We start from the raw sequence: 24,465 nt of genomic DNA, 5'->3' as shown, positions 1-24,465 counted from the left end.
TCTTTGTTTTCTGATTATTCACTCTAAAGGTACCATTGATTTTCTACTAACATATTAACTCCATAAGCACAAAGAAAAGCAGTTGGTGTGAGCAGAGAGAATCAAATCACTCAGGAGAGGGGCCTACGTATTCCCTGCTGTAGTAAGAAGTTCTCTTGGCATGAAGAACCCAGAAAATAGTGTCTTCCCCCAGATCTGGCAACCACTTACAGGCTAGTCTGAAATGACTGCAATTGCATTTCCAATTTCAATTGTTGGCCTAGGCATCTCCTCATTGCAACTCTGCCACTAAAAGCATTTGGACCGACTTAATATTACCCAAAAGAAAAAAGAAACTGCAGAAAATTATGCAGTAGCTTCATGCCATCTAAAGAGGAGCCTGAACGATACTTGGTTAAGCAGCTGTTAAACTGTAACTATGCTACATGTACAGAACTTTACAAAAATGCAGTATTTAAAGGACTACAAAAAAGATTATATTTTCCTCTCACTGAAGTATTGAAAGTGGAATGTTCTCTGCTGGAAATGAAGCGGTGGGCGTTTGATGGCATATTTTAAATAGTATTCTTCTTTGTGCATGCAGCGTAATGCTACCCAAGGGGGAGATTAAAAAAAAAGTCTGCAATTTGCAAGTCCATTTCAAAGTCATATTGAGGATGATGTGAAATTCAGGATAGGATTCTTGAGAGAAATCTCCCTGGAAAACGCGTATGTACCTCAGGGAAGCTTTGGATTTGCTTCCCCACACTGGAAGCCTGTTCTGTCTTTTGACATTTCAATGTTGTTTACTGTTTGCATCTAATTTTGGAATTATTCTGTGGTTTATTACAATGGTGTATCTTTGACTAGCAATAAGATACTTCTCTTCTGCATCCTCCATGATTTCTAAAAATCTCTCACTATTTGTCTTGAAACTTCTACTGGTAGTGAGAACAGAACAGTTACTTTTACAACAAGGGATTCATCCTGCTGATAGATATAACAGAGGTAACTGGCATTTACACATCTTGGCCCTGAGAAAAACAGGCATGTCCACACAAGTCTGATCATTTTGAAGCTTTAAGGCTTTAGGAAGTCGTCAGCAGGATTAGGAGGGAATACTCTCTCCTTAATAGACTTCTGGCTAAACAGGTTTTCTCTTTCCTCAGTGTTGCCTTCCCTAAAGCATTACAGACTGGCCACAGATGGATCTGGGGAGAAGGAAAGGTAATTTTCCTGAGGTCACATTCTCTTCCTTAGCTCCCCAAGCAAGTGGGTGTTTAGATTCCAATTCATCACCAAATCTGATGCCAGAATCTTCCTCTGCACCAGCTGAGGAAGGAGGAGCAGGGATGGCTTCTGTCTTCACTTGCAGTGCATGAACATGTCCTGGTTATACAGGTAAGCAAGCAGCTGGATCATGCAATCACATCCCACTCACCAAAACGGTTAAGAGCACCATGATCCTTCCTGTCTTTCTTCCATGGCCACAACAATTTGCACTGCACAAGACTGAAACGCTTCAGTCCAAAACTGAGGTCATTAGATCCAATCTAGCACAGCATCTGAGTGAAAGGAAAAACAACCACAGAAGACCACAACATATACTCAAGGTCCTTTCTTTTCCTCTTAAATCCTAATTACCTTAATTTCACTAAATTTTTGCCATACAGAAGTTAGACATGTCTCCTTACTTAGTCTTCTGTGCTAATTCTCCAAATCCCTATGCTGAATTTGTCTCACCAACCACAAGGAAAGCCATGACAACTAACTTGGACAAGAAACCTACAGTTTATACACCTCAAAGCAGTGATCTTGGAAAATTATGAAACCATATGAAGAAAAAAAAGGTCTCAAGTATTTTATGTTGATACTTACCACTCCACTGTCTTCAGATCAAAGAAAACAGTGACAGCAAAGCTCTTATGAGGATATCTAATCCATGACACTGAGATGATTCCCTCCATCAGCAAGGCACTGGCACAGCTGTGTCTCACTTCACTCTCCATCAAGTGGGTTTTGTTACTGGTATGAATGACAGACTCAAGTCTGGCTGTACCTTGAGCCTGGTTTGTCCAGTTAAATGAAAATAAAAATAAAAATGTATTTTGTACTATGAACAGATGACACATGGTTGGGTTGTCTTTTTTTAAAAAAACAACTCAACAGCATCCTCCAAACACGTGAGAGATGGAAGCCACAGTCAGACTATTATTTTGCACCTTGATCAATGCAACTTTGCAAATTCCTCATGCCAATAATTCTCTTTCAAACTGATATTGGGTGAGATTATTAGAACAAAAAAACCCAGTAAATTATGATCATAGTTTATGCTCCTAGCTTTTGCAAATGATAGGCTAAGGTTTAGCAGTGTAATAAACCACAATCAATGATCTTGCCGCTTCTGCAATAATGCAAAAGCACTATATAGATTGTATCCAGACTGCTCAGTATAAAAATAAACATGTACAGATTAAATAGGCTACATCATATATATACATGATTCATTTATGAAAAGCAATTATTTGTGCTGAGAATAGAAAAAGTCCAGTTTGGAGCTAATCAAATAATTAAGAATAAAGACAAAACAACATAAGCTTAATTATTATTATTTTAACATGTTAAAAATACAGTCACATCAAAATAGGGTACACAGTTATAAAACTGTTGCAGATGAAATAAGAAAATAGTGTGTATATATTTTATATATAAAAATCTACAGTATTTACTAATGCTGATACATATTTTGGAGCCTCATGTTGTTTGCACAAATAAATTGTACAGCCTTGTTATGAATTACAGAACCATCATTAAACACTGAGATTATTACACTTAGCCACAATATTATATACATACATTTCTAAGCTGCTGTAAGCAATCAGAACTAAAGTAAGCCCAAGTCATATTTATCTTCACAATTTTAGTTCAGGATTTCAGTGTAGTGCTTGGCTACAGTTACTTCACTGCCATTTGCAATTTTTAAACCATAAAATTGCCCAGTTATTAAAAATTACATCAGACACGTTATATACACAAAAAAAAAGTTTTGAAACAAACTAAGTAAATGTTACTTCCACTTGTAAAAATTGTTTTACTTCTGTACCTTAAAACTTACAGAGCCAACCTGCAGCAATAATAGGCACTAAAGCTCATTCTTTAAAGGAAAAAAAAAATAATATCCATTTCTATGTTTTCAGTTAACAAACCTTACAAAACAAAAGGGAACAGGACAACCTTCCAAACCATACCAAACTGGTGTTGATACCAATGTTTAGTACTTCAGTATTAGAGAAATCTCTCTGTTCAGCACTCCAAGGACCTCTTCTGGAGAGACCCTCCTCTGCCTCAGCTCCCCGTGAGAGGTCAGCACGTCCTGCAGCTCACAGGACTACATCCTACATGTGCCACTTCACCTGCTTTTAATTCCACCCCCAATTCACAGTCAAAGAAAGGAAAACACAAAGTAGAAAAGGCTGCAAACACTAATTAGAATTACTTATATTAGCAGGAGTTTAAGGTTCCTGTTAACAACAGTCAGCGTCATTTTAGTGTAAAACACCGCGCAGTGCGAGCAGCCCGACACCACAGCAGCACAGGGCCCAGCACAGACACGAACCCGCCAGCAATTTGGGGGGGAAAAGGGCAAAAACACAACAGAATCCACTCGACAAAGCTTAAGAGAGGGGACATTGCATACTCACACAGCTTGGGGAATATCAAGCCTGGAGCAAAGCTCAGACTCCTGCATGCACTTCACGGAGGTGTCAAGGAGCTGCGCAATTCTCTGATACCTGTGAGATTTGGCCCTGCAACCAGTTTTAGTCTGACAGCACAGCATGGCAAAAAGTGAAGGGCGCAGCACCATTTCTGTATCTGGCATTAGTCTCACTGTGCTCCAGTATTTTGCATATAGAATGACATTCTGAAGGTAGATTTGGGTGAGAAGGTACAAGTTCTCCACTTTCGATGCACCTAAAAAACCCCTAAACACTGCCCTGAATTTAAGCACCATTTCTTAGCCAGATTAGAGAGACATTTTTGGCTTTCTGCTTTTGCCTGCCTGCTCCTTCCTGCTGAGGAAAATGACAAACAGTAGTCAAAGGAGAGGAAATTAACTCTCACATATGATTAAATTAATAATCCCAAAGCATCTCTCCTGCCCAGAACAGATACTGGGATGCTGAGGCAGCTGCATAAAAATGACAGAAATTCCCATTCAAAATGAATGGCTTCTCAAATAAATTACAAAGAAAAATTAATATGAAATAAAAGTACTTCAAGAGCTTTGCCCAAAGTTAAATGCATTTACATTTAAACTCTTTAGCTCTTTTCCATATGAGTTTGTGTACTGTAAGTGCCCACTCACACAGGCGCACACACACAATCCATACAGTGCATTAACAATGTCAGTCAAAATAAAACTTTTCAGTGTGTTACAGATTTTAGGCAGAAGGATTGTAACACAAGTTATTTAAATGTAAGGAGTGATGACAGCATGAACCACATGACATATATGAGCTTATTGCTATGTCTATGTGCATTAGATCACTTCCAGTAGCTTCCATGCAAGTCCAAGAACTCCACCAGCCTTCAACCAAAGTCTGAAACATCTCTGAAATAGTGTCATTATTTTTGAACTGACATGAACCATCCACATTTCAGAGAACTGAGGTGGTAACACAGTACTGTTCAACTGGTTTTGGTTCTTGCCATTTTACTAAGCTCAGCCAGATTCTCAGAGAAGCACAGATTCATGCATAGACAACCCATCAGTTCTGTTCCGATAGTGTTGGGCTTGAGCTGACGGGCTGGAATATTGGTACTGTGGGGAACCATTCTCTTCAAAGGTTGGGGAAGTCCTGTATCTTACTGGACTATCCACAGAAACAGCAGGAAGACTGTGGTCTTGTAAAGGTGTTGACTGAAAATGCTGGTATTTCTGGAAATTATCCAAGTGGCCTTTGTTAAGGTCTTGGCTCCAGGGCTGCCTGTAGAGTTCGTGTCTGTAGACAAAGGTGGCGTCTGGCCACTTTCTCTCCTCTGGTAAATAATCTGCTGGAGGGATTATGAACTTGACACCTGGGGAGGACCTCGAGTTGCTGGTATAAGCATCGACAGGAGCAACTTCTGTCTGAGCAGGGGCTGGTGAAAGAGGATTTTGGCGACTGGCAGGATAGGAATTCATTTGCAGTTTATTTGGGGAATAATCGACTGATACAAAAGGAGGGTATGGCCTTCCAGAGGGGCTGGGTCGATTCCCGTGGTAATGCAGAGGTGCAGAACTTGTACTGCCTATACTGGAAACATGCTTTGGAGAACTCCCATAGTAAGTAGGGGGATTACTATAACCTGGCAGTGGCTGTTTTACATTCAGTCCATGAGGTGGGCCATCAGACTGAGATGCGTATTTTGGAGATCTGGGTTGTGAAGTGAAGGTGTAATTATTGGGTATTTTTAAAGGAGCTGGTATTTTTTCCATTTGTTTTCTTGGACTGTTAGAAAATGCTACCTGCCTAGGACTCTGTGGATGAACTCTCTCAAGCATCTCTTCAACAACATTCTCATTCTCAGTTTCATCATCTGAAACATTGTCGTACTGAGATGCATTAGACCCTCGCTTACCTTCATCAGCATCCAAAACCCTCACCTTTTGCTTTACATTCAAAGGCTGCATTTCTCCAGGACTTGGTGGTGGGCCCAAAATCAAATGGTTTACTGGCTTCCCTTTCACCTCTGCAGTGAGTTGCATTGTCTTTTCCATTATTTTGATATCAGATGGTTTATTCCACTTAGGTACAAATTCCCTTCTTGTATTGGAAGTAGCATTAGAATTTTGATTAGCAGCTGCATTATTGTATAGACTCGAATTGTCTGGCTCTGTTGGTGGAGGCTTTTTTCTGGTATCTACCTCACTCTTAGGCAAACTGTTTTGTGTCTCTATTGGTTGCATCTTTTGCTGTTTTAAGGAAGGTTTCTTTTCCACAGAAATGTTTCTTTTTCGGTCATTTGGTGAACTTTCTGGTTCTTCTTCTGTGGATGGTCTTCTCTCTGTCCTTCTTGCTGCTTGTGTACCAGTACTGTTCTGTCCATTAAGCACTGGAGTGGAGTTAAGCACAGAAGGCTGAGGTCCTGATGGAATCTGCCCCAATGGCTTCTTTGGAAATTCATCTTCTTTACCTAAAACAAGAACAATAATAACATAAATTCACCTTTGCGCAGAAGCCTTCTTTGACCTTTTGGTCATGTAAGCAAAAATAGCTACAACTTAACTGGGCCTCTCTCTGGGTCACCATTCTGCTGGACACCTCAAAGGTTCTTCTGTACACTGACATCAAACAGAGATTTTCTTTAACCTCTCATCCCAACCAGTTTTTCCTTCCTACAGCTCATGCAATCTTACCAAGCTTTTGCTCTGTCATGACACTGCTGAAAAAACCCCCATTTTCCTAGATGACATGCTGGTTACAGTACCTACTCTGTATGGAAGCCTCCTTACACTGTCACATTAAGCAAACTACTTTGTCCACTTTAAAAATCCTTCCCAATATCCCTCTCCCAACTGACTGTTCTCCATTCATTCATCTTTTCATGTTCACCCCTAGCAAGCTACACTATCAGCTCCTCCCTCACATGCACAAAGTTCCCAGATGACATCTTTGTTTGTGAAAATGTCTCTCACTTCAGTTTTTAGGTGCATCTCCTCATTAACATCTGCACAATTAAGACCTTATTCCTCCTAAAACCCTCCCTGCCTAAAAATTTCATCCTCAGTATTAAAAACCTCCAGTAAAAGGCTCTAGACACAGAATTTTTTTTTTCAGTTCAGCTTTTTATCAATACAGAACAACTGAAGCAGCTGACACCAATACCAGCTACGTCATGGTTTCAATTGAGTGTTCCGTGGCCGGGTTTTGCCAAACACAAGGACATCATTTACAGGACAAGGACATGAATGGAAAGTTCTCCCAGACTGGAGCTCAATACATTGTAACAGCCAGTGGTAAACATCAACTGTGTGGGGACCCATAGCAACCCACACTGACATACAGAAACAATAAAGAAGCGTTTCATGGCACTCGATGCTGCTCACAGAACAACTCACATCACATCTTCTACTGCAGTCCTTCTCCTTAGCAGTCAACGCCCTTCATAATTGCAGCCAAAGTCTTTTGTCATATCTACTTGCATATAACTTATTTAATTGTGTAATCCATTACTTTCCCATTATAAGAAGAAAAGGTCATGCACTTCCCATTAAATGTATTAATCTAGATTTAATTCATTTAATGTTCAGCATTTAAAAAAAAAAAAAAGTTTTAAAGTCAGCATTACCAAACAAATCCTACTCACTGTGTACCTATTTGCACAGCAGAAGCTCTGCTGTAAGGAGGAAAAAAGAATGGCTACCCTTACTTAAGTGCTATGCAAAATAAATTACATAAAATGGCTGTTGGTAAAATAATCAGAGTTAGCACCTCACTTTGTAGCTATTTGTAATTTAAATTCTTTTTGTTTGTCTACAAGGGTTCACAGGAGTGAATACACACAAATGTCTCTCCCTGACAAGTGCTGTGGTTACAAGTGAGCTATGTTCATTTATACAGGCATGAGCAGGAGCTCAATCTTTGATGAGTGGCTCATGATACAGATACACTGAGGAAAGCCAGCAGCCAAGGTCACTGTTATTTATTATAACAGCATAACAAACTACCAGCACGGATCAGTTGCTGTATAAACTAAATGAAAACTCAAGAGTTTGAGCCAGCCAGGCCATAGCAGGAAGACAGCAGAGAGGAACACAACAGTGCTGTGTGTCACGACAAGGTAACTAAATAAAAGCACTTAATAGAAATAGCCTGGCTTTGCCAAACAATTAAAGTAGTCTTTTCTTGATTTTTCTGCCTGAGAGCCAAAGATCATATGGAAACCTACCCTTTGCTTCAGAAATAACTTCAGAAACCTCACTTCACATATAGCACATGGTGGGGCCTAACCTCAGCATTAGGCTCCAATGAGCAGCTCTGAAATTTTAAGTCTGATGTTTGGCCTCTTTCCATATGGGCCCCCACTATTCCCAGATCAGGCTAAAATCTGGAACAGGGCTCTCAGATCTGCACTCCCCAGCAAGGGAGTGTTCCACCACTGGAAGAACAGATGAGGGGACAAAGGGAAGAGTTGCATGGATGCTGTAAAAAAGGGTGATTTAACAGCTCCTCAATACACTGACTGCTGCACCAGCCTCTCCAAAATTGTCCTTTAGTCTTTATGAATAGGAGTTCACTTTCTGAACTTGATTCTGCTTGGCAAGAGGCATTTTTATCACTTAATTCCATCTGCATCCTCAAATACAGGGTTAGGCAAAGCTGAAGATCTTGTCTCATAAATAAAAGTGCATTTTGCACATAATAAATATTCCTGATATTCAAACCATAGATCGCAGTGCTTTCAGTCTTACTAATCTTGAATGTGAAAATAGCATGAAGTTTGAATTAAGAAAAAATACTCTGGTATGTACAAAATATATACCAAAAACCTGCCACCTAAATCATACAAAACTAATCTTTATAGGCTGCTAATCCGTTTATAGCCTCCAGGAGATCCAAAGTAGTTATGCAATAGCACAAGAAAATGGCTCTGCAACATCTCTAAATTATTTAATTTCTGTCCTTGTATGCAAGACATGTTTTAGAAAAAGTGTTTACTTTCTTCCACACTTGAAGTTAAAATATTCTAGTCATATATATAAAAATCTGAAGACCAGTTCCTCTGGTAGCTGCAATGCTTCCTTCATTTGCCCAGGGTCATCAAAAGCATGAACTGATTTCTTTTCTCCCAGCTTTTACTCTAAGAAATGCCTACAGAGCAATAGGAGATCCTTTAAATACACTTGGTTGCACAATAAAGGTGGGGTTTGTGTGAGTTTTTGGTTTTTAATTTCACACACTTAAGGTTTCCTAATTACAATTAAGCTCTAATAAACCCAAGTGAGAATACTGCAGCCATTTTTATTGAATTCTACCAAGGCTGCTTTGTGCCACCTTTCCTTCTCATTTCAGGGTAAAGGAACACCCTACAAGCAGGCATATGTGGGCTGCATGGTCTAGATGATGTATCCTGAAACACGAATTACATCTGTAAAATTACTATCAGAGAAATCTTGCCATGTCTGTAGTGAAATTGTTAGAATTCAACACTAATTCAAATCCTGAGCAACAAGGAAAGTGGTGCAAGACAACAGCTCATTTAGAAGAAAGCCTCTGCATTTTAACAGCATGATACCATGTTTATAGGCTGGTAACACCAGAGCTTAGTGCTTTCAGGGAAAACAAAATACAGAACAATGAGAACGTGTGGAAGGAGGCTCAGTGGGGAAAAGAAGAAATACAGGTTGAACCCTAGCCACAGGGCTACCACAGAACTCAGTTTAACTTGACCTTAGACACAAACAAGTGGCACTGGTTGCTCAGTCACCCACATCTTCTTGTGGAACTAAGCAAGGCCACATTGCTGGAGGTATCAACTTAGGAATTAAGGTTACCAGAACAGGCCTTGTTCTGGTTCAAAGGTGCTCCAGCACTGATCACCTTCTGCCATAAAAAGTGCTGGGAGGGAAAGAATTGTGTAAGGATCTATTACGCTCCACCAAAAAGACATCCTGCAAACCAATCGCCTTTTAAAGGAAATTTTTTTGAAACTGAAAAATGGCTACTTAATTCTAATTTAAATGTACAAATCATACCTAAATGCCCATACACACACACACATGCAAACAGTTGCCAATTCCAGTGAAACTAATAAATACTTAAAAAAAAAAAATAAGAAGTTCAAAAAAGTTCACAAAATAAACAAGTAGAGGATAACCAAAATTACCACGATGCACATGACTACAATGGGACACTCTTCCAATGCACAAATAGCATGCCAACTGTGTTGGGAATACTTTAAGCCATCCACTATCAGCAGTAACAGCAAGAAACCCATGATGCTGCATGCTGGCAAGAAAGAAAGAAAAAAGGTGGTAAAAGCAAAAAGCTGAGGAAAAGAAACCATAATGCAAATGCAAACAAAAGAAACCAAGTCACAACAAACATCTCTACCTGAAGAGGTGCACAAACAGCTTGCCAGACAAGCATGCAAAAGCACCAATTCCTTCAAGCCACATTTCTTTTATCTACCATTTTTCCACTCCAAATCTGCCTAAAGCCTCACATACAATTCTCAACCATCTCCTTTACTACTTCAACTAAACTCACTGTTCCAACTCCTCAGATCTGAACACGGAGAAATTTTATTTGGGTGTTTTCAAGGAAATTCAATTGAATACCTGTTTGTGTTGTTGATCCAAGATCTGAGTTAATTCACTGTCTGGATATATCTGTCTGACAGAGAAATGGAGAAACTGCTGATTTCTACAAGAAGTACTTTTGGGACAAGTGCTTTTCTATACGATCTGTGATGTTTACATACAAGAATCGAAAGCTTTTTAAAACTAGTTGTTAAGACACAGCTGTCTAGTTCAGCTGTGACTGTTTTGACCTCTACAATCATCCAAATGTCCATTTGTCCTCTGAAGTGATCTGGGCAATTAGATTTTTCCCAAGTTGCCAGTATTCCTGTGAGATATGGATATCTCTACTCTCATCTTCTCTCCTTCCTTCCTCCAACAGAGTAGGTTTCTAGACAGTTTAGTTACTGGCTTTTCCCAAAGACAAGCAATATAATAGCTTGTATCAGAATTTACAGAGCAGGAACTATAGATTTTCTATTTTTCCTTTAAAAGAAAGGCAGTGGTTTAGTTGGCTTCTATGCAGTATAGCATAAAATAAGCAAACAACAAAGGAAACAGGGTGAAAAATGGATGAGGAAGGAGAGCAATGGAAGTGGAGAGAGACAATTTAAGCAAAACAAGAACAATCAAATGCTTGTTTGTTGTTGGCAAACATATTCCCTGACATGAAAAGGAGCAAAGCAAATATGAGCAGATCTGACTGTTCCCCAAAAGGTAAGAAATACAAGTCATATAAAAGAAAGTTTGCCTCCTGACTTCCTCCTGCTCAAACAAGCCTTGGCCACCACCCAGTGGAAGTCGAACTCCACTACAAGACTTTTACAGATAATTGCTTCAGGAGGCACTAACAGCCTCATGCATCGAGTAGCAGACATGTAATTGGAGTAAAGTGCTTTAAGTGCTCTCTCCGGTGAATAACAGTCTAGTCCTTAATTTCAGCACCAGAATACATGCACTTTGACTGTTCTAACACAATTTTCAAGGATGGTAATGGTCATAAAAACAACTCTTAAAATGACATCTTGAAATTTTGTGTTTATTTTCCACCAGTGACATCCCATCTTCTTCGGTTTACAAGTCCAGGAGAATTTTAAAGAAATTTAAGTGCCTGCACTAGAAGCTCAAGCTGCTGTCTGAAAGTCAACCTCTGGTCCTCCTCTATCACTGGCAAAGGAGTTGCTAAATGAAATACTGCTGGACAACTTGAAGGGAGAACAAAAAGCACTCTTTGCCTCTCTGATGCTGTGTCACTTTAGTAGTACTGACAGTAAGGAGAACTTATTTTATAAACATCTGCATTCAGATAAACAACAGAAATTTCAACAGATTTAGTCATCAGCAAGAAGATACAGGTGACCAGCTGCATGTCTGTAAGGTGCCCTTGCAAAAAAAGAAATTTGTAAAATTAGCCACTGTGCTTTACATTCCTAATTTCACATTTCTTCCAGAAAATATACTTCCTTGAAAAGTCAGTTTTAAACAGCAATACTAGAAATGATCACCAACACAACCATCTGGATCACGTGTTTAAAGATCATGCACGTTTTAAACAGTAAAGATTTTTAAATGATGCAAAGCCAACATCTAAAACTGCTGAAGATACATACAAACTATATTAGTATAATTCCACGTATTATTTTAGTTGACAGTCTTGTAAAATAGCTGCATCACACAAGAAACAAGGCAGAAAAAATAGTTTAGTTGATTAAAACATGAAGTGCATTGTCTGAAATAGCTACTTGTGTATTCTTGAAGTACAAGAGAAAAATCCAAAATTCCTCTGAAACAAAACACAACCAAAAGAAAGACACCATCAGAAACAGGAAAGTCAAGCTGAACTACGTATTTCTATTGTTTTGGCTGTCAAAATGCTCATTAACAGGAGAGACCAGACGATATTTAATAGATTACTAAGGTAGTATACATTTCTCCACTATCACCGAAGACTATGTAAAATAGATAAGTGAATAAAAGACACTGATAATAAATTTAGTAACATTTAACTTCAAAGATAAATACCAGATAAACATTTAAAAATTTATGGCAAATGCAAGATTCAAACTTTACTAGTTTTCCCTGAATACAGAAAAGATTGGGAAAACTACAAGAACTGCAGTTTAAAGCTGGTGTTAATCACAAGGACACACGCAGATTCCAAATTTGCCAATATTGCTTTAAAATTAAGGTACAAGACCTTTATCTCTGATTTAAGGCTTTCAGCTGCTGTAAAGTCTATTAAGCTTCCAGTGCTAAAAATCCAACCCAGGACCCCTCTGCCCTTCCCTTTTCAGGACACCTTATATTAAAACACAGGTGAGAAATTGTCTCAAGAACATACCTGAGGGGCTTCAAGACTTGAAGGTGGCCCTGGCTGTCTTGTTTACAAAGCACTGGATTAATAAACTGTTTTCAGCAACATATTTTTAATATGGAACTTTCACTGGTAAGCACTTCTGTTTATTAAAGTCAGACACTATAAAAATCTATCCATATATAAATATTGTTTATTAAGGATTGCATTATTCATGTAGTCCTACAGGAAAAAATTACAGCAAAGCTGGAAATTCTATCCATATCTTGTGAGCATTTATAGAATTTAGCTGCTGTTTTAAATAACAGACAAGGAAAGAATTTGCATCGAGGAATTTTGGAAATCAGTGGTGTGTACCAAGAAAGTTCTTCTCATTATGGTCTTAACATCATCCTTGAATTAAGGAAAAGACTGTTGAATCTACAGTGGATCTGGCTCCAGAAGAATATGTAAAGTCACACAGATTTAGGTGAGAGAGCTGTTCAAGAACCAGCCATGATGTGGACACCTTTCATCATGTTCCAGGCAACCCAGAAAATACCAAATGCCTTTTCTTCTTTTTGAGGGTGTGTCAGAGAAGTACCTTCAAGGACAGTTTCTATGTACAGCTGTCACAGCCTCCCTTCTCCAAGGTCTCAACAACCACAGCTTCCCAGTAAGAGGTGTGCTTATCACACAGCCCCCCGTCTCCAGAATCACAGGAAGAGAGGGAACCCACCTTGGGTTCCTGTAGGAAAAGCACTGGAGTTCCAAGCCATCCTCTGGAGGTTACAGTTGCAAAGTATGGGCTACCCTACACTGGTCAGCGCTCAACGAGAAATGAGCACAGAAAGCAGGAAAAATCCATGGTTTTCTTTATGCTAAACAACCCTGGTATTGACAAAAGCAGCTCACTGACATCCAAAATTAGCAAGATCCCCTTAACACCCATGTTTTCTGGCTGAGCATTTTAGGGGCTGTATCAGTGAGAAAATGTTAAACAAGTCCCTTCCTTCTCTGCTCTGAAGGGAACAAGGAGCTCCTTAATTCAGTGAGAGAAGCCATGGAGGAAGTGAGCCAGAGAAAGCTACATCAGACATAAACAGACATCCACTTTAAAGTAACACGAAAGTTATTACCTCTTTTAATATCCTACTGCAGCTTACCCTACTAGGGCAGGAAAATCTATACAGCCTAACAAAGGATGCCAGATGGAAAATTCCACTGAGCTTAATTAGCTCACTGCTATTCCTGGATGACTGATACTGATGCAATTGCAAGATGAAGATTTTTTTTTCTTTTTTCCTAACATGCATTTTTACTTTAGTTCTTAAAGGTATAATTCTTGCTCAGTGAAAAAAATAAAAAACATACAAGACAGGAAGCAGTGCTTTGATTTCAGCTCAGAAAACTAAAATAAACATTATTTTCTCAGGCTACAGTGAATACTTAAATGAGCAGGCTAGTGTTTTTTGTGTCTGTACCACATATAATAGTTTCATATGTTTTACATTAAATTAGAAGAAAAACAGTAAGACTCGAGGTAGTAAGGACAGTAGAGCCAGACATCTCTATGGAGTTTACATGGCCAGGTTTTGGCAGCCTGTGGGAGGGACCCCAAGCTGGAGAAAGGGAAGTGTGAGGGAGTCCTCACCTCGGGAGAAAGAAGCAGCAGAAACGATGAACTGATCACAACTCTAATTCCCTGCCCCTCCCTGTGCTGCTGGGGAGGAGGAGGTAGAAAAAAAAATGGGAGTGAAGTTGAACCCATGAAGAAGCGAAGAGTGGGGGAAGGTTTTTTTTAAGATTTTATTTCTCACTATCCTACTTTGATTTAATTCATGATAAATTCAATTCATTTCCTCAAGTCAAGTCTGTTCTGCCCAGGATGGTAAGAGCTGAGTGATCGATCCCTCCCTATTCTTATCTTGATCCAGAAGTCTTGTTTTGTTTTGTCTCCTCTGCCCAGCTAAGGACAGCACACAGTATCCTACCAGGATCAACCTGCCACAACACATGAGCAAAGCTGAATGTCTAGAGAATGTTCAGAACCTGTAAAAGAATATTGCTTGAAGACAGTGATTAATAAAACCAAGATTAAGAGAGTGCAGAAAATTTTAAAAAATAAAATAAAACCAAAGGCTTATGAAGTTCCTATGAAGAACGAATGAGGCAGCCTCACTCAAGCAGAGATAAGAGCAGACAAATCAGCTAGATTCCCAAGGATTAGGATGAAGGCATTTTATTTTTATTCTGTGTGAGGTTAAGTAATGTTCCCTTCTACCCCTAGCAAAAACATACCACACAGAAAGGCTTGTCCAGGCTAGTTTGAAATCAAAAAGGAAAAAGCTCAATTCCAGCATCAAAATACACTTTACTTTGGCTTTCGTCTTCCTGTTTTTTTAAAATTGAACTTCCCTTATTTCATGCTGAGGGGAAAAAAAACCAACACACAGAGACATTTTGTTACCAATGTTGCTTTAGCTACCAAAATTAAGAACCAATGTGGCTCAAAACAATTAGCATCCTGTCAGCTCACCATATCAGAAGTTACACCTAAGTGTGCACAGTATGAAATCAAACAACTGTATCCCACTGCCAAAGTGTCTTGGCAAGAAGACACAGTCACCATTCCTTGCTGTTGGTAGCCACAAGAAGACTCCTTGAGTCTCACATTTTCTGTCACAAGGTGGGTGACTTACGTCACCTCAATCGTCCTTGAATTTTCTGTGTTAATCCACAGTATTCTCAAACAAACTTCCATCTGAAGGCATTTTATGTTCTACCAAAACAAAGGCCTTAAAACATAAATAAGTTAGGAACACACTTTCTGCCTTCTGAATCAAGAAAATTTCCAGTAAATTCTGTATTTTCCACAGAGAAGCTCAACACAACCTACATGCACATGATTTTCTAGGCTGGAAGATAAACTAACCCTATCAAGTAGCAAACTACAAAAATCTTTCCCAATTCTTCCCCTACCACAGTTTCAAGTGGAACTTTTCACTGATGAAATTTACTTTAAAACATCCATTAAAAAGTCTATGCATCTACAAACAACTGAAGTTGTTGGGATAACCCCCTCACTGCTGAAACACAACCATGAAGAACTCTGTATTTAAGATTTAAGAGACAGGACTCCTGTGATCTACGTAACGTGGTGGTGTGGAGCTGATGTTAAAGGACACAGCTGCTCATATTTGTCACCACTGTGACAAGATGCCTGAGACAGCACGTGGCTGAAGAGCAGCGACAAAGAGCAACTTCTTCTGAAGAGAAAGTCAAGACTGAAACTTAGCTTGGGGAAAAAAGATGGAGAGAAGGTAGAACAGGAATGCTGTGGTGAGAAAGGGGAAGCAACTGATTAAAAGGCGAAAGACTTACACCTACTGTGGCTAGAAGAAATTCTGCTGGACAGATTGTACAGAAATTCAGGAAGAGGGCAAAACACAGGAATATGGAGCAAGAGAAATCGAAACGCTGACAAGAACCAAAAGAAGAAACAAATATACAGAAAGTGTTTGTACTCCATAGGAACAGATCTGCTAAGAACCAGATGAAACAGGTATTTATTTGTGATGAGTAGTTCTGACACAGCCCAATACTGTGTGCAATAAATAATATCTACAGAAACAGAAAAATTAAGTTCATTAATGAAAGAATAAATTATCACAACAATGCTACACAGGCAATCTTTATTCTGACACTTCTTAACTTCTGAAAGCTAACCACAGCAGCTTTATTAAGTTAATTCAAGGTAAATTCTGCCATGTTTGTAATTTTTAAAAAAACATTTTGTCACATACTTTCCTACAGTTAGCAAGGATAAAGTAAAAGGGCTCTGAGTAATCACAAGAAAAATTCTAATTAAAGACTACGGAGATAGGGATAGAAAAGAGAATAGAATCTTAAGAGGAAGAAGAGATCCCATACATTTCATAAGTAGGACCACATGAAACAACCATCTCTTATCTGTAACCAAAAAGTACAAACACTAAGAAGAAACAAAGAAAACTATTCAATTAAACACCCAGAAGGTCTATCTCTTACAAGAAATTAAAAATCTGGATTTGACTAACAGAAGAAGCTATTTGACCTGAAGTTTGGTCCATATCTAATCAATCTACAAAACAGTCTGGATTCTCAGACAATGTAGTGTTTCAGACACTTTGAAACCTTGGTATTTAATCCTGTATCTGAAAGGTTTTATAAATTCAAGTTAATAAAATTACCAGAACATGGTATTTTTCAAAGTGCTTTGCTATTAGCTTAAAACCAGTAAACAAAACACCAAAAGAAGAGGAAATTCATGAAAGGAAAAGTGCTGATTTTACACTGTAAAATATTTTTGGGTAAAAACTCCCCAAATGTATGCAGTGATGAAGAGGAAAATATTTGCACAGTTTTCAACAGCATGAATTAACATTTAAAAAACTAACAATGTGTGAAGAGTTGCAAATATCTAACTCTGCATATGTGCAAGTTTCTTACCAGCTACTGGTAAATCCAGCTTTGCTCGTTTCAATTCTGATATAGAATTTTGGAGCTGCTCTATTACAAAGTCATCTTCATAGAAGAAATCCTTGGCTAAAGACTCCTGCAGAAACTCTACAAGCTCTTCCATTTGTAATTTCATCAGATGCTCTATACAAGGAGAAAATAGTACATAATACATTAAGATATCTTGATAATGAACACTCAAAAATGTACTTTAGTCATTAGGTGCTTTTGTTTTCAAAGCAGAATGAAAAACACTTGTTAATTAGGCAGATAACAGATTTCTACAACCGGAGATCTAAAAATACATTAAAAATTCACTTGCAAGTCACCATGGAAATCCTTTCTACACGTTATTCTCTAAGAACAGTGCTTTCCAAAACGGGGCATCTGCAGAGAACTAACTACAAGTCATCCTCCTTCAGCCTTCTCATGTCCAACAGCTTCAGGTCTTTATTTGTCAGCCTGCATCCTCAACTTACAAACACTGCTGTAGATCAGTACAATATACATCATCTCTCTTATTAGGAGCTCTGAAAAGCAGAAAAACATTTTAAAAATCACTGTTTACAGTACCCTCATTCAGAACTGAATTAACTCCCAATGAAATGATGATGGCAGCTCACTTCAGAACTGTTGCTTCAGGCCCTCTGAAAATTCAGGTCACATTTTGAAAGTCATTTTACAGTTATCAGACTATTTTTCTTTCTCTTACAGCAGTAAGGTCATGTGGATTGCAAGGCTGTAACTGCATACCTATGTCGCTTTTTTCATCATTTGTATGTCATCCAAAGTTTCAGAATGTATAATTTTAATATGGAAATCACAAAAAAATGTTTTGGTGCTGTAATAAAAATGCTCTTGGCATGTATTCCACAATGACACTTTGACTGGATAGCTATACCATCCACATTTTTGAGGGTAGACAAGAAACTGGAAAACAAATCAGAATCTGTCTTCTGCCAGCTTCTCATCTCCTCTGTTGCCGTGAGGTTCTCTGTGTTTGATCATGGAGGAAGTTGCTGTGTACTTGCTAAGCAAGCAAATCCACACTCAGACTTTTTCCTCAGGCCTTCCCATTAAAAGAGTGGAGAATAACAAAAAACTTCCAGGTAGACGTCTATTTGCAAATAAAGAAAAACCAAAATGCTAAGCCTAATGATTTGCTTCTAGATGTTTAGCCTTCTCAAGTGCAGTAATGTAAAAAGTAACCTTTTCCATTTTTCAAAGCAGTTTGTAAACAAGCTCACGGGAACACCCCAGTGAGACAGTGAGGTAGCATCACCACAGTTCAAGAAGGATAAACTAGCAAGGAAATTACAACATTGATTCTGCAGGCCTCATGAAGACCTCTCTGCATTTACAGAGAGTCAAATGACTTCACTCAGAAAACCAAAATCCCACAGGAAGAGTGTCTCAAACTCGAGCTACAAGTTATCATCCATAGAAATGCTCAAGTCTATTTAGAAGCCAACATCCACCTTCAAAAGCTTTTTGGATCCTTTGGAACTTAGGATGCTAAGTCACTTTGGTGAACCAAGCATAGATGCTTTAGACAGTTCTATCCAAAATCTCGATTTTTACCTCACCTGAAGTCAAGAGATGAAGGAGAAGGTCACACAGGCAGACTAGAGAAATTCTGGATTTTAATTACATTCTTGGACGAACAATGGTATCACCACATAGACTGGTGATTCCTCGTTGCTGAGGTATTTGCTGGTAGATTTTCAGCATTTAGTGGAACACTCTGGATTCTTTGTGTGCTTTTTTAATTAATTTAAATCCTGTGAGGGCTAACAAGCCATTTCCAGACCATGGAACTACCACACTTCACCCCACTGTTTAGTCAGCAATACAACTCACTTCAGGTCCAAATAACTTTTTGACACTAATAAATACTTTTCTTTGACAATCACACTGCATTGGACCCAGCTGAGATGGAATTAATTTTCCCCACAGCTGCCCTCACAGTACTGTGCTGCATACTGGTGTCTAGAAAGGTGCATCTTGCTTTCTCCTTCCCCCAATCCTGCTGGAAGAGGGGAGGGATAGAGCAGTTTGGTGGGCACCTGGATCCAGCCAAGGTCGATCCACAACATACATACATTAATAAAGCAAAGATTTTTAACTTTTTGTGTGTAAGGAATGAAAAATATCCCTCAGAAGCAGCATAAGGCAAATGGGAAACTAAGATGTTCACACATTAAGGTCAAACTACACAAAATCAGATCAAAACTAGCTGAACGTCTGTTTAGGTTTCAAATGTTTGAGGAATTTCTTACTTCTGTGCAGTTTCAGAATTGTGTAAGACATAGCAGTGAGAATCCGCTCTCCTTCAAGTATGTAGATATCCCATATCCTGAGGCTTAATGTAAAGGGAGTCTGCAATGACAGAATCAGGCAATGCTGTGAAAACAGTCTGCCCCAAGTCACAATTAAAAACTGCAACAGAAAGAAAAACATACTCACACGATCAAGAAAACACTGGAAAAACCACTTGGTTGTGTAAAAGCTGGTGGGCATATCCTGGGAGTCCTGCAAACAACACGACAAAGAAGTTGAAAAATATTTTCAAAAATTCAAGTAATGAATTGAACTGTCCATGAAAAAACATTTTCCCCATGAGGCCAATGTAGGCAATAGTCAATAAATAATTAATTAAACTATATAAGACATTGTTACTTCAATCCAACAGATGCAATTCTGTTTTTTATAGCTTTTCTTCATCAATTTCACCATCTGAAGAACATGCACTTGGAAATGCAGAAGTATTAATACATCCTAGACTTTTATCACGTTCTTGGGACAGAGGTAGCAGAGGATAAAATCCTCTCTCAAGAAAATAAATCAATATTCTGGAGCAACCCAAGTTCAGGCACTAGGTCCATTAAGTCTTTCATCTCTCTGTAGCAAGGCTGCCAATTTATGCCAAAGGCTGAAAGAACTTTGTTACAAAAATATATAGGCACCAGAAATGATTGTAAAACAACCAAATTCCTTGACCACTGGGCCTCAAAAACAGGATGCAGGCTGATACGGAATTTTATTTCTGAATTAAGGCGCCTAATTTCCCCTAGAGCACTGATAATCCATGTGGTATGACACTCATTCAAAGATTGGTAAAGCTTCTCTGCAGCTTCATGGAGCTCTTCAAAGTCCTTTGCACAGCTAGAGGAAAAGTTGAAGGAAAAGCTGAGAAGTTAAGAAACCCTGAATTTAACTGTGGGATAACATCATATTCTATGCTTGCCAGATTCAGCTTTTCCAAAAATTATGGACCAAATTTAAGAACTTAGTTATACAAACACTGAATAAGCAACGGGCCAAATCCCTTTGGTTTATGTGCAGGCTTTACTTCTGTCTTTCAGGAGTTAACATTGGCTCATTTTAGTGACACTCACACAAAGAGATGAGGAAAAAGATGTTGTTGCAAGTGAGCATCTCTAACACTACCTTTTAAGAACTGGAGATGAATTCTGGCAGTACCAATGTAGTGTGAAAGGAAATTCTTGATGACTACTGGAAGGACATTTTTCTCCCATGAGAAAAATAATTTACATCTTAGAATAAATATAGCCAATATTAGAAAAAAAAAAGGCATATTATTTTCTATTTAAGAGTATTAGAAAAGATAAAACTCTACATTTAGCTTCAGGAAAATAGAAGTATTTTAAAAGAACCACTAACCCCTCTTATAAGGGCTCTTTTTTAAACAGAGATTAAAACTGGTTGTTCATAAAAGTCACCTCTGTCCAGAGATGAACCACAAAGCTAAACACACAAAAAGCCCTTGATAAAATGTTCTAGCATCAGCTTGCTTACAGCAGCTCACACAAGGCCAAATAGAAGAACCACACATTGTCCTTAACTCAGAGGTCCAGAGTGAGACAGACATCCAAACTACTCACTCTTAGGATCCAGTTTTACCATAAGTCTGCCAAGGTACACCATAACTTTGTCTATAATGAAAACAACAGCACATCTGCTTCTTAAAGCTTTTCATTTTTTCCTGAGGTTTGAGTATTCTTGATCTAGTGGGTTCACCTGAACTGAAACAAGGTAGAAAGCTGTAAAGTAGCGTTGCTTGTATAGTGAAATAAATACTTACCAAATGCTGCTTAAGTTTGGACAAAAACTTCTTCAGTATTTTGTCATGATGTTCCTGAAACCTCAACAGTTTTGGAAAACCAGGAATAAAAAAACCTAAGAAAAGAAGTTGACCATTTAACAAGCATTTGTACTATAAAAATTACATTAAAAAAGGCATTAAGACTCCAAGAACATTATCCTTCTATAAGACCACCGAATCTGAACAGATATTCATAACAATATTTTGATGCTTCCATACAGATATGGACATCCTCCTGCCTAAATAGCTATAATCAATAGTAGTGACTATTACTAGATGTGTGACTTAGTGACTATTATCAGATCAGAATGACAAGTGACAGCAGATCCATCAGTGCTACATTAGCCAACTCAATATAAGATCATGTGAAAACCGTATTTATAATTATTCTTTAAAAGAAAACAAAACAAAGAATCACAACCCACACCCACTAAAATTGAAATTATAGCCCAGAAAATTCATGATAGAAGGGCAAACAGCATAGGTATCTAGTAGAACTGTCTGCATTGAAGAAAAGACTATAAAAAAAAGACGAGGGATATTCCAGCAAGACATCATGATTATATAAGTAAAGACTGTAAACTCATACAACTGAAACAATGGGCATAAAAAACCCTATCTAATAGGTTTAGTGATCATACATGGAAAAGGAAAGCTCTAAGATCCCCTTCCAACTGAGGTATCAGCAGAGTTAAAAAATGGCCCAGAGCAAACACATAACACAAGGCCAAGAATCACAGACAGACACTGGGTTATATAGATCTAGTAGGGCAGTTCCCTATTCTTAGGATGAAAAAGGCTATTAAAAAAATTCAAATATCTTTTAAGCAGTATGAAAACTGGAAGAACAAGTATAGATCCATAGCAGCCATACCACTTAAAAAAAAAAATGACTAAAGAAGTTCCAAACCCAAAAGCAAAGTCTTTCTAGTTACCAATTGTGTAACTCAGTGCATAGTCACTAAAACACAAGATTTACTACCTCAGAATCACACAGGTTTATTATTTTATAGATACAAATGCAAATTCTACAATACTTAAATGTCAGGTTGCATATTAGGAAATTTCAATAACACAGGCAAGGCATTTGGTTTCTTTCTTACTGTAAACAGTGAATGACTACATCAAAGCTAATTAGCCATCAACAGTAACAATAAAGGCTCTTTTTCCATGGAAGGTTGCTCTTTCACGTTTATATACACCAACTCGTTATGCTGAATTTTTAAGACTGTAGAAAAGATCAATGGAAAGAGCTTCCCAAAAAAGCAGATAATTTTCAGGGTCAGGTATCTGTATTTTTATCATTTAGAGACTTCACATACAATATGAAATACCCCAGAGACCAAATTCATCTCTTGATTTCAAGTGGTGTTATAGTAGAAATTAGTCTGGCTAATGGGCTGCACCCAAAAAGTATTCCAGGTTGCCATATCACAGGTAAAAGTGAAAAACACATGAAAAACCTTGTCTGTGGGGAGGAGCTTTCAACCATCCTAATCTTGCCAATATGACTCTAATTGAATTACTCAGCCCACTCCCATGATTTCCATAGGGAGATGCCCATTTCAAAGAACCATCTGATGGTCTGTGGCATCAAGTGCAATTAGAAAAGTTTTTCTTCACAGATATTGGCAAATTGGAATTGAAATTACTTAAGCTTTAAAGAGTTGACCAACAGTGCTTTAAGCTACTTTCTCCAAAGAACACAGAAAGCGCAAACTGTAATATGACATCAGTTAAATCAGTTTTAAAGTTTTCTTTCCACAATCTGCAGTGATATTTACAGCTGCACAGTGACATAAACTGATTTAAAACAGATGCATTCTAAGAATCACAGGAAATCCAGGTTGCATGGGACTTCTGGAGATTATCTGGTCCAACATGTTGAAGGCAGAACCTTAGACTAGTTGGCAACATTTAATAAATGATAAATTGGCAACACATGAGTTACAATTAAAGTTTTATCAGCATATCTATAAATGCAAACTTGCCTAACAGGAGCTGCCAAGACAGTTTCAATGTGTATAATAAAGCTGTGGCATGATGGTTCATATGCCCTGTGGAGGAGCTCATCAAGCCTTGGGCTAACTCAAAGCTCCCTCCTTCCCTCTCATGTCACTTGGCAGGTGTGTGATAGGAATGAAGGAGGGGAAGAGAGAGGTTTGCAATATCTCAAGCGACAAATCTGCCTGTGTTCACCCTCTTGTTCATCACATCTTTGTTTACCATGCACACGATTCGGTAAATAGGGAGCTGATTTTGACTTACTTCCCCCAAAACACCTAGAATTTTCTGTGAGCTTTGAGAAGCTCAATATTCTACACTGTTGTAGTTGCACAGGTTTGGATTATTATGAAATCTATAGATTTTTTGCAAGATGCTTTTAGTCTGTGTTTATTGTGTAAAGCTCTAAGAAAATATTTTGACATTTGACGAATTCAGAATTTCATTTATGACACTGACATCAGATAACACTTTTTTTCCTTCCCCAGTGCTGATAGCTTTGCAGAACTGTAAACAGCAAACTAATAAACTATCCCTTTGTTTTGGGGGTGGAGAACATTCAGGAACACTGAAAAGCTCGGGAAGGAAGATATCACAGAATGAGAAATTCTTCAGCAGGGAAAAGCAGCTAGAGCTTGCTGGAAATGTGCTAAAACCCCAAGTTCTGGATGGCATTTACTTTTGCAGCCTTCCAAGAACCACAGCTTTTGTGAATCACCACAACTGTAACATCACAAAGGTTTTGGAATTCCTGGGCTTGCTCCATACCAACAGCCATGTAATATGCAGAGATCATAATAAATCTGGCATGGAAAGAGAGAACTACCAATAACATAAGAACAACATTACCAAGAGAGCAGGAAATTCTGTGTGAGGCAGAGAAAAAACTGAGAAGCCTGAAGTTCATGCCTAGACACAAGTCCATTTTTTACTGCAGATTCCTGTCCTGCCAAATGATAGCACAGCTGCAATATTATTTAACACATTCTCTATTAGGTTTCCACTACTATTTTATTACTATATAGATGTCTACATAACCAGCTTTCAATTGGTTACATTCCCTGAGAGAATAAGAGAAGAGGAAACCATCTGATTTTCATTAAGAACTACTTGAAAGATATCACATATAAAAACCATTACTTACTCTTACGGATGAGAGCTCCAGTAACATGCAATACCTCCCTCAAGTATAAAACTCCCATTATGTCTTATTTTTGACCAATCAGAACAGCATAGTTCCATTTTCAAATAATTTACAGCTTAAATAGGAGAGGCTGA

General features: G+C 38.3%; 1 protein-coding gene across 2 annotated transcripts in view; it reads right to left on the bottom strand.

The window, feature by feature from the left end:
• Positions 1-2,581: 2,581 nt before the first annotated feature.
• USP6NL (USP6 N-terminal like) overlaps positions 2,582-24,465 on the bottom strand; it is a 112,514-nt gene continuing 90,630 nt past the window's right edge. For both annotated transcript variants that reach the window (XM_082279942.1, XM_082279943.1), the window contains exons 11-15: positions 21,163-21,257; positions 19,524-19,589; positions 19,337-19,436; positions 17,049-17,201; positions 2,582-6,156 (exon numbers count right to left, since the gene is read on the bottom strand). In XM_082279942.1, coding sequence (XP_082136068.1) covers positions 4,715-6,156; positions 17,049-17,201; positions 19,337-19,436; positions 19,524-19,589; positions 21,163-21,257 — 1,856 coding nt within the window. In that variant the 3' untranslated portion in view covers positions 2,582-4,714. The remainder of the gene's footprint in view (positions 6,157-17,048; positions 17,202-19,336; positions 19,437-19,523; positions 19,590-21,162; positions 21,258-24,465) is intronic.

This window comes from Coloeus monedula (genome assembly GCF_965178545.1).
Source record: "Coloeus monedula genome assembly, chromosome: 4".
Lineage (NCBI taxonomy): Eukaryota > Metazoa > Chordata > Aves > Passeriformes > Corvidae > Coloeus > Coloeus monedula.
This window is presented reverse-complemented; position numbering and strand designations above follow the sequence as displayed.